The 12,647-nt window shown below is 37.1% G+C and overlaps 1 protein-coding gene across 1 annotated transcript in view; it reads left to right on the forward strand.

The window, feature by feature from the left end:
* Positions 1 to 11,954, forward strand: part of LOC135472920 (bridge-like lipid transfer protein family member 1) — an 85,526-nt gene extending 73,572 nt beyond the window's left edge. The window contains 5 exon segments of the mRNA XM_064752652.1: positions 739 to 921; positions 1,869 to 2,051; positions 7,235 to 7,363; positions 8,529 to 8,655; positions 9,361 to 11,954. Of these exon segments, the coding sequence (XP_064608722.1) occupies positions 739 to 921; positions 1,869 to 2,051; positions 7,235 to 7,363; positions 8,529 to 8,655; positions 9,361 to 9,571 (833 nt within the window). The 3' untranslated portion in view covers positions 9,572 to 11,954.
* The last annotated feature ends 693 nt before the right edge of the window (positions 11,955 to 12,647 follow it).

A 12,647-nucleotide genomic window follows, 5' to 3' on the forward strand; every position in this document is an offset into this window, starting at 1 on the left:
AACACCTCATAAATACAAGATATGCATATTAACAACAGTTTATTACATGTATATAGGGTGCACAAGTCCCAGGGCACATGTGTGTTTGCTTTTATTTACGTTTTCCTAGAACAGACACTGTGTTGCAACTTGGAACATTCTTTCAAACACAATTTTTCATTGCATTCTCAGAAGTCCTGAAATTTTTTGTCACATTTATTTCCAGCATTTTTTGCATCATCTGATTCCATTAATTCATTTCTTTGTTAAAAGATCAGAAATCTATTAAGCAGAAGAATGTCTATTCCCACTGGGCCAGATCTACTTTGTATACACAACAGTTGATGATTGTTGTGATCTTCGGTGTTAAAATCATAGCTGTTAAATGTGATAACATTAGTGCGTTGATTTTTATTGTTCAAACCGATCAAAAACTATTAACCATCTTCAAATGCTTGCTTTTCATGATAGTACATAACATGGTGGGGACCTCCATGGCCTCATGGTTAGCCTACCAATAACTCGGAAGCCTATTACCAGTGGGGTCACTGTGAGTTTGTCTGGCTCATGCTAGCTTCCTCTCTGGGCGTATATGGGAAGGTCTTTCAGCAACCTGTGGATGGCTGTGGGTTTCCCCCACCATAATGCCGGTTGTCGCTATATAAGTGAAATATTGTGGAGTACGGTGTAAAACACCTATTAAATAATACATAAATCATAACATGTTAAATTGACTCCAGTCATTGTATGACTTCCCAGAGCAAACAGGGACGCACATTGTTCAGAATCTTACCTTCCACATTGGCCATGATGTGACTCAACACACAGCCAGCTCTTGTATGGCCTCCATCCTGAAGATGTCTCGTGGACACTACATGCCACCCCCATTCACCAACTTACAGGACTGGTTCAACTACGCATTTGCCTCAACTCATGTCAAAGGTCAGTTGTTGTTCAAACACATCTGTTTGGTTGATTTTATTTCTTAATTTGATGAGACACACAAGGTGTTGATTCTCTGTAAGGAACCTTTTAGATTCCATGAAAATCTAAAAGCCTTGATGGTACTATAAAGCGGTCAGTGGTATTCATTAGACCGTTTAGGTGGGCTTCCTCCACCCATTGTGGATGAAGGCCTGCGTTCCATGAGTGGACTTACTTGCCAGGTTCATTTATTTCTTTAGTCAGTGAATTTGGCTGCCATCGATATGTTAAAAATTCTTAAGTTGTGGACAGTGTAACTATTAAATAACAATCAATTAGGGGATAAAAAACAGAAACAAATTTAATTTTTCAACATTTAAGCACGTTTGAATCTTTATGTTCTATGTAGAATGTCTCAAATCACAATTTAAGCCATCAGCCCAAATAAAGATCTTTACTGAGAAGCCTTCATAATGTTCTCCGTTCATGTCTACATCACTAGACCAATCAGACAGAACACTCCTGCTAGTTTTATATGAGCCTGTCTCTACACCCTGACAGTTACGGAGAATGTGTCAGCCTGCCTTCACACAGGGGGTCAATCATCTTGCCCACCACCTGGTCCTGTTCAGACAGCTGTAATGGTCAGAGATAGGACATAGTCACCATTAGCCTATATATAACCATCATTGAGAACATACCAATTGTAGACTTTCCCATAGGTAATAGGATAATTGTCTATCGGTAAAGATGACTCAAAATAGTCTCCATCAACTGAGAGACGCAGGGCCGAGGAAGATATCTATCCTAAGTGTGGTCCGTCTATGAACTTCTTCATTAAAAACCTCTATTAAAGTATACACTTTCCATTTGTTGTGCAGACATCAGTAAATTGACACCTAAAGAGAGACATAATTCTTTTATTACCATCTAGTGCACTTGTTAATATTCTCTGTTTAATACAGGTGTAGACAATTTCCCCCAAGTGCAAAAGTACCCTACAGATAGCCCCACCCTCTCTGAGATGAAGAAGCCACGTAAAGCCCAGGAGTACAACCATGACACAGAGATCATTTTCTCCTTACCTTGTCTTCAGCTCACCCTCAAGACAGACCACTTCCAGGGGGAGAAGGAGCCAGGACCTGAGGGTACGTGCTCCAGCCCTATTAGGACATACTTACATCGAACATGTGTATAAATACATAAATTACACGCTACATATAGCTTCTTCTTGGAGAAGGAGCAATCATCGATGGTATGACAATTACAAACATGGTCAAAGTAATGATAGTGTTTATTATGTGTGAGAGGGTTGCTTGAGCAGAAAGGGTTTATTGCTGTCTGCCCTTAACCAGCTACATGTAGTTCCTACTCATGGTTATACCTGGGATTAAGATAGACATCTATCTTAATCACAGGCTTATTTTATAGGCTGAACTTGTGAAACACTTGGAAATTTTTTGTTTTCTTGTCATAAGAAAACAAAATGTAGTGATGTAAAGGTTAAACCGTGCACTACCGTGTGTTAGATGTATGTGGAACTTTTCTCTTTCTGTGTAATGGATTTTCAATTCTTCCGTTTTCTGAGGCTCATTCCGTAAGTGTGGCTGTAAATGTTACATCATTCTGAGATGAACTGGTAACCCTCTCTGCGCCAGACAATCCATCTTTTGTACACAGTCTTCCCATTAGCACCTCAGCATCTTGAACACCTTTTGTACAGGTTTATAAAAATTGCCTCGTTACAAGCAAATTGATTTTGAGATGAGTTAATGCCTCGAGGGAAGTTGCTCTCAGCGATTGATTCTTTGATATAATGTGGTAAAACAGACCAGACCTCCTTAGGGAAAATGCTTATCACTTTGCCAGAAGAGATGAAAGGTTGGATGAAAAACATTGAGAAAGTTATGGATAACAGTATTCCCCATGCTGCTCAGCATACATGTCATAAATGAGGTTGTGCTGCACCTTTAGTGCAGATAAAATCTATCTGCTGGAAGACTATTACAAACATTTTCTGAGCTGATATAATTGAATGTTAAACTGCTATTGTTTTTTCTTAATATTATAACACTGAAATTTTTTTTTTTTTTTGTACATTGTATTTTAAACTTTTAGTATTCCTTTCGTTTGTGTTTTGTAAAATACCTTGTTGTAGTTCTTGATGCATATGCGCATATGTAACACTGAGTACCAGGTAATTTGAAATATTAATTTCAGCACTTATGCAGAGGTGTTTTTATGTGAAAAAAGAAATCTCTCATAACAAAAGCTCTGTTTATTATTTATAGTTTTCATCTTTGAAAATTCCATGTACAAGTGATAATGCCTTCAGCATAGTTGGTCCACAGTTTGTTGATAACAAAATAACCCATACAGCCACCGGCCATCACATCATATACATTGACCTGGCCCTATTACCACATTCATTTTGCATTGGATCATACATGCATAAAGTTACTACATTGAGGCACATTTATTGTGTAATATGTGCATGTACCCTAATTCCTCAGCCCATTTGCAGATGAAAGAACAACTTTCATTGCAATTTATGCACATTTTTAATTTGATTTTAGAGACTACATTTGTCAAAATGAGCAATTCCAGGGCTTCACAAAACATATAATTCCATCAGTCTGCACAAAATTATACCTTCAGAGTATGTTGGAAAAGCACCTTGCAAACATGCGAAAAGGTTGAAGAATTACTGTACATGCCCCTGTTTCATGCTGTGGTATGAGCAGCAAATATCATACCGTCTCACCACATGGCGTCATCTACATGTAGCTGGCCCTGATATTAGGCGAACCATCACTCTTGTGCATGCAGGTTAAAGATTTGATTAGCATGTAGTGACCATCATGCTGTGTTCTTGGCTGCCTTTTTTCCTCACATGTAGCCCGTTGTAATCTACTCAAGTTTAGTAGACATGCTTAAAGGGAAATAAAACCACTTACAGATGATTGGCTTACATTGAAAACAGAGGTGCTGTGTGTAACAGGCATTCAGACTACATAGTGATTTTAGGGTGACTGCCCTTGGTTGTGTTTAGCGTGTTGTTTGGATGCCCATCTCGCGTAGCATTCCACCACATCGAATTCCATTCTAACTTTCAGTTTCTTTTATCATTAGATCATTGGATATTTCCGTTTCCTGACATGTAGGCATTCATGTATGCCTTAGTTCAAAGGTCAAGAAAACACTGTAAGGATGTCAGATGAAAGACCATTAAACACTGTCCAAGGAAAAAATTCTAATTTTTTTCTTAGACTTTTTTCCAACAGAGTGAAAGGTTTTTAAAATCTGTGTTGGGGCTTCCTGAGTATCAGTATCATAGCCATATTTTTTGTTTGAAATATATGTGTCCCAAGTCAAGGTCAGTTTGGCAAAGGTATTAATATGTGTATATATGTTCTTTGAAAGAAGAATTCTAGCAGTGTGTACAAAGTGGCAAAACCTAGATGTCATTGGTCACAATATGTTCACAGCTCACTGCGGAATCCCAGGCTTCAAATGCATTTTTAATACATGGTTAAAAAAAATTTAAAAAATAAATAAATAAATTTGAACTATTTTCCTGAACAGTGTATATTGGTCTTTCTACTGCCAGATGTGTGCTTTATTGATATGTTTTCTTTGGATTAAAGACATTTGACCAAGCAAATGATGATCTGATAGTGAATACTTTACTATTGACATTAGACATTCTGATGTGTTCTAATTTGTTGTACATCTCTAATATATATCACTCTTACATGCCCCTGTTGTTCCAACCTAACAATGGGATATGTATTCTCTGATTGTGTAAGTATAACCATGCTCCTACTTATATATGTGTATACGTGTTCTGTATCCGTGCATCTATCACCTGTATATTTATATTTGTACATGTACATTGTCGCATCTGCCAAGCTGCTTTTTCCTTTCAACACAGGATCATTTATAGTTCATATGTATTCAGTAGCTACAAATAGATTTGAAGTGGTGAAACTTAACACTTGCCAAAATTTTGTTGAATTTGTTGAATTTTCATTACAGTGGCTCTCTTACTGAAAAGCATGTTTTAGAGGCAAGCATGCTTTTGAGAGGTTAAATTATCTTTTATATTGGAAAGTCACTTTGTTTTGTCACACTGATGGTGACTTTACTAGCACAAGATCTAGTAGGCCTATATTCATCTGCTTACCTGACAAATGTATAAGCAATTAAGGAATATCAATATGCAAACATCAGTGTTTGTATATCCATAAATATTAATCTTAATTCTTGTAATTTGTGTAAACATGGCTGAATGTTTCACATACAAGTTGAGCCAGGTATTACAGAAAAATCATCTAAGGGGTTAGTCATGCTGCTAATTACTGTACCCTATAAAGCAAGACAATAAATAAATATATAAAGGTAGTATGTTTAAGACTGACAAATTTTTTCCAGAACATAAGCTTTCAGCTGTAATAAAATTTGTCATGTGTGATCTACATGTACTTCCATTTCACACATCTGACGAAGGCTGTTACAGACAGCTGAAAGCTTATGTTCTAGAAAAGATAATTTAGTCTTAAAGGTACTACCTTTATACATTTATTTATTGTGTTGATGGAATGACACAGCTACTTGCACAAGTTTCCTACATAGCAAGAATATTCTTAAGAGAGCGACTAATTTTTTGACAGTCACAGCTGCGCAGATCGCAACCAGAAGTTAAGCTCCAGCACTGATATTGCAGCTTGAATGTTCACCTGATGCCATTTGTACATGTATTCAGTTATCAATGTGTGTAGCTCATTATGTAGGACAGCATGTAATTTTAGTGGAATGCTGCATGCTGACAGGAATAAAATATGAAAAACATTGTGAGAGGTACATGCACTTTTAAACTTTTTTCAACATGCATGTAATTTATTGGGTTAAATGTGCATAGGATGTTTTATGAGAATTCATGAGAATTTGATTGTTGAAAGTGACGTTAAAACTTTCACTCACTCACTTTATGAGAATTTGATAACTATTCCAAATATTCGCTGTATCTTCTTACTGTATTAGAATAAGATTTTTACATGAAAATGGAAAATTATGTTTTTTTCCCTGGAAGAGAAAAGGTCATATTTCAAAATTAAAGTATGTATACATAACAAAATTCACTGCAGGTGTCCTAAAGAGGTGTTAGGATGCTATCAGAATGAAGAATTTGTTTACATCAGTACATGTGTACACGTATTGATACATGCAAGTGTGATACACAAGATAGTATCATGTGTGATTGATGTACATTGTTTAGGTGCAGACGTTTTCATCAGAGCTTTCTCACAGTTACTCCCAAGCCTTTCCTGTTTGTTGTGCACATTATTCTCACAGACAGTACTGTGTTGTACTGCAGATTGTAATATGCAATGCCCCCCACCCCCCACCCCTCTTCCTCCACTGCCCTCATCCTCCAAAGAGAAATGCACCTACAATGTATACATGCATCTGGCTTTGTCATTATAATCATGTGTCCCTGCACATCGTTTTGCCTACACGCACACAATGACTTGATTCACTTCAACACTGGTATCTGTAAAGCTATAATAATGTTAATTGTACAGGCACTATCAGTTGAAATGAAAGCTTATTACATCTTCAGATTACCTGATGAAGCATTAAAAGGCATTCCTTGGTTTAAACAAGTGCCATTTTAAAATATGTTTCAAGGAAGCTCAAGTTTTTACAAATTTTGACTGAGAATAATAGCGTGATGGTAAAATGCTTTCAGAAACATGGCTGAAATTGCTTTATAAACTGCCAGCTTTCTATTTAAATGCTTTTGACGCTCTCTGCAGCTCTGTTTTGCGTAAGTGATGTTCTTTTAGTGATGTATTCTGATCATAGTGTATTACATATGTAGAAACATGATGCAGTTTCTGTAGTATGGTTTACATATGTTATCAGTGCAATTACATGTGTGTATAATTGAGCATGCAGATTCTTGACTTAGGTTCTTCTATAGTCTGGATGTGTTCAAAACCTGACAAAAACTTGTAAAAAGTCTCTGAAATGTGTAAACAACAATCCCCTGCATGAACCCTAAATTGTCTCTGGGGACTGTACAGCTCTTTTTATGCATTGGTAACATGAGGTGAAGTGATTTGCATTTATATTGTCTTGCATGACCTGTTATTTTTATACTTCTGATAAAGCTATGCATGATTTGGCCTACATGAGTACAGTGTCCATTTTGTTTGCTAATCACTTTGATCAGAATGGCTGTGGATAATTTATGTTTTAGCCAGTGATTAATTGCAGTTATCATTACCATGTCTCGTAATGTTCATAATGTTGTTATGTGTTGCAGATTCACCTGCAGTTGTTGAGTGCAGTTTTGTCACTGAGTTTGAAAATCACATTCTGGTTGCCATGGACGCAGAGGTGCTGCTGTTTCTTCATGATCTAATCTCCTCCTACATCAAGGAAAAAGAGAGAGGTACATTTCCACATGTTCCATTAGACAAGGTCATTACAAGGTCATTACACCTTGTAAATGTAGGAAGTATCCTGCATTGATTGATTTACCACACAGTTCACATATACATGTAGTATGAGCACAATTCACATAGACAAGGTACATGTAGTATGAGCACAATTCACATAGACAATGTACATGTAGTATGAGCACAGTTCACATAGACAAGGTACATGTAGTATGAGCACAATTCACATATACAGTGTACATGTAGTATGAGCACAATTGACATATACAGTGTACATGTAGTATGAGCACAATTCACATATACAGTGTACATGTAGTATGAGCACAATTCACATAGACAATGTACATGTAGTATGAGCACAGTTCACATAGACAAGGTACATGTAGTATGAGCACAATTCACATATACAGTGTACATGTAGTATGAGCACAATTCACATAGACACATAGACAGTGTACGAGCACAATTCACAATATACAGTGTACATGTAGTGTGAGCACAATTCACATATACAGTGTACATGTAGTATGAGCACAATTCACATAGACAAGGTACATATAGTATGAGCACAATTCACATAGACAATGTACATGTAGTATGAGCACAATTGACATATACAGTGTACATGTAGTATGAGCACAGTTCACATAGACAATGTACATGTAGTATGAGCACAGTTCACATAGACAAGGTACATGTAGTATGAGCACAATTCACATATACAGTGTACATGTAGTATGAGCACAATTCACATATACAGTGTACATGTAGTATGAGCACAATTCACATATACAGTGTACATGTAGTATGAGCACAATTCACATAGACAGTGTACATGTAGTATGAGCACAATTCACAGACAATGTACATGTAGTATGAGCACAATTCACATAGACAATGTACATATAGTATGAGCGCAATTGACATATACAGTGTGCATGTAGTATGAGCACAATTCACATAGACAATGTACATGTAGTATGAGTATGTAGTTGAAAAGTCAATTCAGAAAAGACACAAGGGGAAGCAAAGCAGGCACTTGGGCAAGTACAGGCTGATGGCCATTTTGGGTTGATAGTATCATGACAGAAAAATAAAATAGAAAACAAAGCAGTGATGACAGTGTGATGATTGGCAATGTTTGACTTAATCCCTCAGGTGGTCGTCCCTCCATTGTGAAGTCCCCTGAGCTGGAGAAGAGACGTGTGGTAGACCCCACCTCTGCCCTCAAACGTGACATGAGGAAGTTTGTTTGTAACACTTGGCATCTGGAGCCCACTGTCAGGTAAGGATGATCAGATAGACCCTGACACTACCTGTCCATCTGTCTGTGATGATGGACAATGATATTTTTACCTTAAACCTCATTGGCTAACAACTAGGGGAGTTAAGAAAGCAATGTTCTCAGAAAAAACGCTCCCTAAAATGTTTGTGAGATTAAAGAGATTTTATAGCTCTAAGAGATATGAGATATCTCTGCCTGTGTATATACCTCTGTGTATATTCTTTGATAAAGCAATTTTTGTTGGTTTTTTTTTTTGCTGTCATGACTGCAAATAAATTGATGCAAATAGCCCTGAAAGATGTTCAGTGTGTCACGTGTGCAGTTCAAATGTATAAGTTGGTCAATTGCTGGTGAATAGCTTGTTGGAGTGGCATTTAGAAGTTGGGATGGAAGTGCACTGGACAAGGCATCCTTATGGGTATACAGCGTCTTCGTATATTAACACGACGTTTCGATGTAGTTACTAACATCGTTACCAAGTGAAAACACTTGAAAGGTCATGTTTAATAAACCAAGAAGTTGTATATCCATAAGAATGCCTTGTCCAGTGTAATTTCTGGTGAATGCAGAAATCAAGCGGATACATGTATGGTTTATTCTGTAACATAAAAATTTGCTCATCTAACAAATTCACAAAGCAAAGAAAAAAAACCTAGTCTGCCATTTATCCTACATTGTAATTTTTGTCATGTTACCTGTTTCCAGACTGTTCCATTGGGCCAGCCGACAGATTGACCCTGTAGGCGTGGATTATGTTCTTCATAAGCTGGGGTTCACCCATGCAAAGGAAACCATCCCTAAGTGGATGCAGCGTGGGTTTAATGATCCTCTAGACAAGATCCTGTCCATACTGGTGAACAAACTGATCCTTATCCTGCGAGAGAATCCTTCAGAAGACCAGTTAGATGAATTTTAATGAAGACCCCGTCCATACTAGAGAACAAACTGAACCTGGCCCTTGTAAAGAATTTTTCACAAAACCAGTTAGGTCTACAGAAGATCCTGTCCATACTAGTGAACAAGCTGAACATGGTCCTTGTAAAGTCCTTGTCACAAACCAGGTTCTACTGGGGAATCCCTCAGAGGAACAGATATAGCATGGTAGGAGGGCCTATGCCTACAGGTCAAAAAGCTGATCCCAGAAGACCACTAAGATGAGCTTTGGAGAAGATAATGTTCTATTCTGGTAAAGCAAGCTGATTGTATGACTGAACCCAGCATCCAGTACACACGGATAAAGCAAAACCCTGTCCTATTTCATTGAAACAATCTGGTCTTGACCAAGATAGAAACCTTCTAGGAGAAGATCTGGATCAGCTACATGCATGTTAAGAATCTGGTCCAGAAGTGTCATGGAAAACATGAGGAGGATGGGGGAAATAGTTGAGATCACCTTTCACCCCCATGTACACTTCCTTTTTTATGTTTTTTTTTTCTTTCTGTCTTTTCATCTTTAAATGGATTAGGATGATCTTATAGGCAAATGTAAATAATATCAGCCTGATTTCCATTGATTTTAGCTGATCCTGAAAGATTATGAGACAGGTATTTTGGGGCTTTTGAAAATGTGAAGAACCTGGACAATTCTAATTATCTTTTCAGTATTATTTGAACTGTCGTAATGTTCTCCTTCTGAGGTTGTGGCCTTTACAATTTTCCATCTGATATCAGGTGTACAAGAAATGTGTTCATAGTGATTGTTTTCATTAATCTGAAAACAATAATGTATTGGCATAAGATTGTGATCTTTTGAATAGTTTAGAATATACATATAGTATATAACTCATGTTTTAGGTAAGTACATATACATGTATGTCATGACAGCTCATTTTCTTAATATGTGATTGAAGAGGTAAGGTAGATATGTCGTAGATCAAAGTTTACATATTAACCCTTTCTGCTGATTTATATCATATTACTATATTATACTACATTATGATGAATGAAATGAGCCACATTGTGGTATAATGGCATTATAGGATAATGCGTGTGTGTTTTTGTAATTTAACATGTACATATATTAACATGTATTATAATGTTCTTGTACAGAATTCCTAATTCCCAAATACATGTAGTATGAGGAGATGACTAACATGTAGAACCTGCACTTTTATGTTCAAAAAACTGTGTGAGGAAACTTACACTGATGTTTGTGTTGAATTAGAACTTATCAGGATTTCGACATTATGGAATGCAAACACTCGATCAAGCTTGTTTTCAGATTTCAGTTTTACTTTGGAATCTGTCATTTCCTTATATTTCCAAATATTTCCACAATCCTCTGGATGTATAGTGCTCAAAATGAATGCAGATAATTTGTGGTTACTGCAATAGAATCTGTGTATATTTGCAGTCATGTACAGTATTTTTATTACTCATTCTATTAATTTCATCTCTAAGGTGAAATTATTTTTGCCTGTTATCAGGATTCAGGTCCGTTGATAATTTCAGTCAGTTTCAGTTTTTGTTGCTGTCATGTACGTAGCAAAATCGGTCAAGGTTTATGTAAAAAAAAGTATGGAAATATATTAATTTATAATTACCTAATATTATCTGATACCTTAAGTATTATGTTTAAAAAATTCGTAGCTTTTAGGTCTTTTCATTTTATCTGAATCAGTAAATTTTGTGCATTTTTCAATCCAAGTCAAGTAGTGACGAACATTGCTCAAGTCGGTTTATTTCATTTACATTTGTACTGTATAGAAGCGATTTCAATCCGTTCCTTTTACAAATAAATCTTGCTTATATGTGTCCAATCATACAGTTTATTAAATGCTCAGGTTTATTTAATAGTTTTTACAAAGTGTTAATAAGAACATGACAATCAGTTCTTCTTTCTTGATTGTAGATATTGTGGTGCTGATACTTTAACATTGATTTTTGCCACTGGATAAGGCAGAGAGAATCGACATTTACATCTGTATGACGCACACATATATGCAGTTGATCCAAGTAATGTTTACTAGTGTGCCATTGTTCCATTACCCTGAGCAAGCCCAAAACGGTATCATTCAGTAGACTAAGCGAAGCTACATGTAAATATGAGGGCTTGTCGCTTTTGGCTATTGCCTTTCTGCCTCTGTTCAACTGAAATGTATTTTGAAAGTCTAAGTCAAATAAACGGAAACAGAAATATTTCCACGAAAAACGTTCGGAGCAATAGGTAGAAAGGCCTGCTTCGAATCTAACCTAATTGATTTATAAGACAACCATTGTGTCCCCAGCAACATCGGTCCACCTGATATTGTTTGCCAGGAATATGTAACTCCATGCTGCAATGAATTGTTAATCCGTTCAGTGTATATATACCTTGCTGTTTGTTATTGATCATATGTTGTTCAGAATTCAGTTAGTTACGTTGGGAGGGGACGTCTGTGGTGAAGGGGTTAGCACGCCGGCACAGCGCAATGACCCAGGAGCCTCCCATCAGTGCTGATGTTCAGCTCAGGCGGATGGTTGTGGGTTTCCCCCGGGCTATGCCCGGTTTCCTCCTACTGTGATGCAGTCCTCCGTCGTATAAGTAAAATATACTTGAGTACGGCGTAGATGAACTATCAAATAAAATAAGTTATGTAGGGATTTCTCACTTTCTCCGATAGATGCTTATTTTGACAGCCCTTTTGGAGTTTAACCCCTAACATGGCGGACAACCAGCATGAATTGGTAAAGTCAGGTCAACTAGTCTGATAAACCTCAATATTTGGGTGCTCTGTTAGAAATGTCGGTGTCGTCAGTTTATATCGATGGAGTTTCTGGTATTTCTGTGATTGGTCGACATAGGTGTTTTCCATGTTGCATTCACGGGACTTTCATCAGTCTGTTCTTCTGTGAGTTCAGCACGCTCAAAATATGGTGTATGTTGCGAGGGGAGCGTTCTATTTGTACCATATAGCTGGGAAACTCCCTTTTTTAACTCCCCATAGTCCACTGACGGCTACATCTAGACCGTTGTTCGTCGGGGAAACATGTTTCTTGGTGATGTGGCGCTA

This window comes from Liolophura sinensis, chromosome 8, assembly GCF_032854445.1.
Source record: "Liolophura sinensis isolate JHLJ2023 chromosome 8, CUHK_Ljap_v2, whole genome shotgun sequence".
NCBI lineage: Eukaryota > Metazoa > Mollusca > Polyplacophora > Chitonida > Chitonidae > Liolophura > Liolophura sinensis.